Source organism: Humulus lupulus, chromosome 3 (genome assembly GCF_963169125.1).
Source record: "Humulus lupulus chromosome 3, drHumLupu1.1, whole genome shotgun sequence".
NCBI classification, from domain to species: domain Eukaryota; kingdom Viridiplantae; phylum Streptophyta; class Magnoliopsida; order Rosales; family Cannabaceae; genus Humulus; species Humulus lupulus.
In genome coordinates, this window is record NC_084795.1 from 279,539,509 (window position 1) to 279,544,756 (window position 5,248).

Sequence of the window (5,248 nt, forward strand, 5' to 3'; positions counted from 1 at the left end):
TTAATTTTTCATTTAATTATAACATTTTTTTTATATATTATATTGTTTATTTATTTAAAATTTATATGATTGTGATATAAATTTAATAAATATAATTAAAAATCTATAAATAAAACTAAACAAACATACTTATAAATGCATGTACATATATTTTCAACACGGTACATTATTAAAAAAAAAATTAGAAAATTCCATGAAAACTGAAAAAAAAAAATTAGAGTAAAAACGCCCCCACATTCCCATATAGGAAGTGGGATGTACCGGTCAGTTAAAAATGACTACCTACCACAAAACTTCCCTTTATCTAAATATATTATAACTATGATATTGTTCTGATTAAGGATTTCATCAAAATGTCCAGAAAGCTTTAAAATGAACCCAGGAATCAATGCTGTTGAGAGGACCCCACCTGATTCCTGGAAGAGCTTTTATTAAAGAGTAAATAGACAGTTTAACCACAAGAAAATTATCCAAACATACCTTATCATCCACTACCGAGTAAAAAAATAACATAAAAATATTTTAAATTATCATACAACTGCACTTTTTTTGGGGACCAATTATATGAACATGAACAAAGAATAAACATCACAATAAGTCAATTCAATACTTTACAAATGCCAACTTTTAAATCTCACCCTGAAAATGAGCTCGTTTGCAATCGTGCTGCTGTTCCGGTAAAGCTCACTTGGGAGGACCAATCATGTCAGCCAAACCAACAATGTACAAGGTTTGCAATCCGATGCCAGCCAGCTACCGAATTACTAAAGTAGGAGCGGTTAAAACTACCAAGATTACTTTCAAAGCAGTTGCCACTCGTCTTCGTGTGAACAATCATCTGCGTTGTTACTAGGCAGTGCTTCGAAAGAATCACTGACCTCGCTACTATCACCCAAGACATTACTGTGGCTAACGGGCTTTGGCAGACTTTGTGTCACTGTGAACAATGGTGCACCGTTTGATTCTTCTGCCAACTTGTTCCCCCGGAGACAAAAGTCATCAAAATCATCTAAAAACCACGAAACGAAACAACAAAAAGTTATTAGATTCGAAGTAAAAAGATTATAAAACTTTAAACCTTAACTAAGAGAAAAGACTACCTTTATCACGGCAATAAAATCCAATTGCTAATGATGGATCAATGGAATCGAGGGCGACATGCCTCACGACACTGCATAAACAATATAAGATTAGATATAATGATAATGCACAGCATGGAAGGAAGGAACAATTATAAATAGGATTGAAAGCAGAAAAGAAAAAATGAATCAAGAAAGAAAGAGCAAAACTCGCCTGCTGTGGTAAGATGAAGTATCAGCCTCTACACTATTCCTACCAATATCAATTATCTGAAAGAATAACATTCAAACAATTAGAAATTAAGATATGAGAAGAAAGCTAAGTCATATTGCAAGATGATAGAACATACAAACTCATTAAGTCCACACTTTGACAAAGTTCCGCATTCAAATGCTTAAATTACAAAAACTAGTAGCACATGCTAAGGTTGAGAAAAACAGAATGGAAGTTTAATTTAGAACAATAGAAGGGCTATACCGGCTGCACTTCATGAGGATCAAGGTAAAATGCTTTATCATCTTGCACACCTACAAGGTAAGTTGACGCACCAGGTCTACCACCCATTATACCAAGACTTTGAGGAAACGTGAATGTAGCCCGTAAAGCTGGTATGTACCTAATAAATAAATTTAGAGATTAACATCTAAAATATCCAGGCAAAAATTTACAAATAGACTCTCTCTCAATGCTTCAATTGTAATTTAATCTAAAGGTAAACTTATATCAGATAAATTTTTGCCCATGTTGACATAGATTTTATGAAATTTAAAAAATGAGCTGCAACTCGAACCTCTTAGGATTGGCACAATTATACAGATAAAGGGAGCACATATAAGTTCAGTAATTTAGAAATTCAAAAGAAAAAAATGCAGACTATATGCAAAAATTCATCTGTTTAACTAACAAATTCCAAATCAATTTGCAGAATCATAAGTCAAGCAACTGAAATTTTCCAATATACGGAATGACAAAAGTCTTCAAATTCCAAGGCTTAAATTTGGAAGTTTAGCAACGAAAGAAAAGCTGCACAACTAAAACAAAACTGAATAACAAGTAAACGAACTTCTTTTTATAAGAAAATGTACGTAAATTTCAAACAGTGAAAAACCTGGGATTGATTGTTTCGAGTCCGAGAACCAAAGGGACCAATAAAAGAATAGGTGTCCAATTTGCTTGACCTCTGGCAAACTCAGAGCAGTGTCTAAAGGCATCTTCAACACATACAACTGGGGCTCCACCTCGTTCGCCATCTTCATCTCCAGAAACAACATAAACAGCCATGGGAAGTGGCTGGTTCTCAAAGTCACTGCTCTCTCTCTTGCATCTCACTAGAGTTTCCCATGAGCGACACATAGCATATGGGCCCACCCATGATCCTGCAGTAAGGTTGTAAGCCTTTCCAGCTACAAGAAGGTTGTGGATGGAAAAAGGTGATGCTTCCGAATCGCCAAATAGATGCAAAATGTCAATGTAATCTTGGTCCAAGGGCTGCAAGTTCACAAACAAACAAACGACCATAAGTATAATGTACGGCCACTAGTGTAACCAGGGTTGTTAGAAACTATAACATAAGATTCTTTAAAAAGATTTGCAAAAAAGTACTTTAAAATGCCTTTAAAAAAATGCAATTCTTGCTTATACTTTGAAGCGCTAACAATATGACTTGAATAATCCTAACAGAATTATGAAAAGTGTGCACGATAAGAAGACAGAAATGTCATCATAAAATTCATCTGCTGCATTTCAGTTGATCACTTGATACCTAGAACAAGCCAAAACTAAAATAGAATCAAATCCTCGGAGATTCCTTTTCTCTTAAAGAAGTGAAATAAAAATTACAAAGAGATAGATAAGAGTCAGGGTCAAGAAATACGGAATAAAAGAATGAAGGCAGATAGAGAACTGGACCAGATGAGAGTGCATAGCATAGAACCAACATTTAAGCATGGTCAAATTTGTGCACTAAACCCATAGAATTAGTGAGAAAATGAGGAGGCACGCGATAAAATCCCCCCTGTGGAGTGAATTATTAACTAAGAAATAATAAAACTACAATTATTTTATGAACCATTTTTAAAAAAAAAAGGCACCTCTAGAAACAAGGTGTCCCAAAAGAGAAAAAACTGAGAATGAATTACAGAATAGAGCTCTACTCCCTCGCCAAATATGGAAACTGTAAAATATTGAACTCATTTACATCAACAACCAAAGCCACATACAAAAAACAATCTGAAACGATTTGAGCTCCTAGAAGGCTAGAACAACAATTTTATGTAAAAATCTAAATATTTGAAAAGACTATTGGTTTGAGACAATATCCCAAAAAAAAATATATATTTATCATGTTCATTGCATTCCACAATCCCGTCTTACCTTTTGTAATGATCTTCTCCAAGATCGTCCCAGTCTATGAAAAACCAAAGCCTATGGACAAGGAAAGCGGGAATCAAAATAGGGTTGAAGCATGATTCGTTAGTCAAGTTTAAAAGTAACAAGGGCGAGAAGAACACCATACCTGAGCCACTAGCATCTGACTACTCCGAAGCATGCAACCCCAGTTTACATCACTAGTGTACTTTAAATCTTCAATAGCAGTGAAACCTGGATATGAATAACATAGATTTTAGCCCAGCAGCAAACTACCAAATGCAAACACTCTAGGTCAAAGACACATAACTAACTACAAACCTTTACGATATGTCATTAGAATTCTTGATGAAAAGTCATTTTCAAAATCTGCTAAGCCACCGTTAGTGGGAAAATCTACAAAGGAATCATCTGGGGAGATTTTATAACATATACCAAGAAGCCATATGTCACTGGTTGAGTTAGATATGCCAGTTCTAGAAGATCCAAGTATACGCTCGTGAAATCTTCTCATTGAGCCACCAGTCACAGCCTTTCTCACAGCTGTTGTCCACTTAGCGTATCTTGAACGAATCGACTTCTTATCACAGGCAACCGGCGACGATGACTCACTATGTGCTTCAAAGACGGAGAATGCAGATGAAAGAAAGTTGACCATAGGGAATCCTTGGAGTAGCAAGAGTCCCTATATCCTCACTCTCAACAAACTGATGTTGGACTTTCCTGTCTGTGAAATTTCTTCAAGTTTTAGTGAAAAACTAACTTAGGTACCTACCACAAACTCAACAAAGGCTTATTTTGTTTGATTAAACATGTCAAAGAAATAACAACAACAATCATTTATTTTGAAAGATCATTTTGCAATATCAATAAAAAACAAAACAATTAAAAAAGAAAAAGCAGCAGGAGCATCCATAAAAGAACTTTCTAAGCAATTGTTTGTGTTTATTATTATTAAAAACAGCAATCATTTACTGCATTAAATATTTGATGACAACAGATGATTCTACAAATATTAATAAATAAAATTAGAAAGAATACGAAATTGATCCAGCAAAATCATCCAATCGGAGTACGATATCCTCCAAATTGAAGTGAGCTCAGGTGGTAATCACTACAAAACTACCAAAATGACTATACATACCGTAATCCTTGATCATTTAAGGAACTCATTTAATGGCATAATACAATTTTAGACAATTCAACGAAGAAAAAGAGATCATAATTGAGAGACTTGATTACATGATTTCGATTTTTTTTTTCTTTTTTTAGAAAAAAAAAAAGAAAATTTAATACCTTTCGGCGAAGAAGAAGGCGGAGGCACATGATAAGTTTTTGGTCGAGTCAAGTCAGGTCAGGTCATGTCGTCGTCTTCTTCTTCTTATAGGAATATATGCACCAAAAGAGCAATTGGGTTAGAGGAAAACGGAGAAAATTAGGGCTACGTCTGTGTGTAGAGAGAGAACAAAATAGGGGCAAATGGCGTAGCAGTAGCAGAGAAAGATGAGAGCGATGGCGTGTAGAGTTGTGCGTGTTACAACGACCTGACTGGCCCAATTTCCCTAACCCAATATAACTTGGGAAATTTTCATATATATACTTATAATGCAATTTAATTACAAAAATAACTTCAAAAATTTTATTTACATATATGACATGCCTATTATTCAGCACTTGCATACCGAAATTCAAACTTATTCCTACCAAAATGTGAAAAAATACGAAAAATCTCATCTCCCGATGTTTAATTTTTCTGAGTTATCAAAAGTACCATTTTAGTTACGTATGATACTAATAAAAT

General features: G+C 34.5%; 1 protein-coding gene across 2 annotated transcripts; it reads right to left on the reverse strand.

Annotated features, from left to right (window-relative positions):
• Positions 1–466: 466 nt before the first annotated feature.
• LOC133824569 (cysteine protease ATG4-like) lies at positions 467–5,001 on the reverse strand. 2 transcript variants are annotated; one of them, XM_062257490.1, is made up of 9 exons: positions 4,744–5,001; positions 3,769–4,174; positions 3,596–3,681; positions 3,454–3,504; positions 2,189–2,568; positions 1,558–1,696; positions 1,294–1,349; positions 1,101–1,171; positions 467–1,009 (listed from the first exon to the last, which is right to left on the reverse strand). In XM_062257490.1, the coding sequence occupies exons 2-9, from the start codon at positions 4,103–4,105 to the stop codon at positions 801–803; spliced, it is 1,329 nt and encodes a 442-aa protein (XP_062113474.1). In that variant the 5' UTR covers positions 4,106–4,174; positions 4,744–5,001; the 3' UTR covers positions 467–800. The 2 variants fall into 2 exon arrangements, with proteins under 2 accessions (XP_062113474.1, XP_062113475.1); XM_062257491.1 differs by having other exon boundaries at positions 3,769–4,218.
• Between the last annotated feature and the right edge of the window lie 247 nt (positions 5,002–5,248).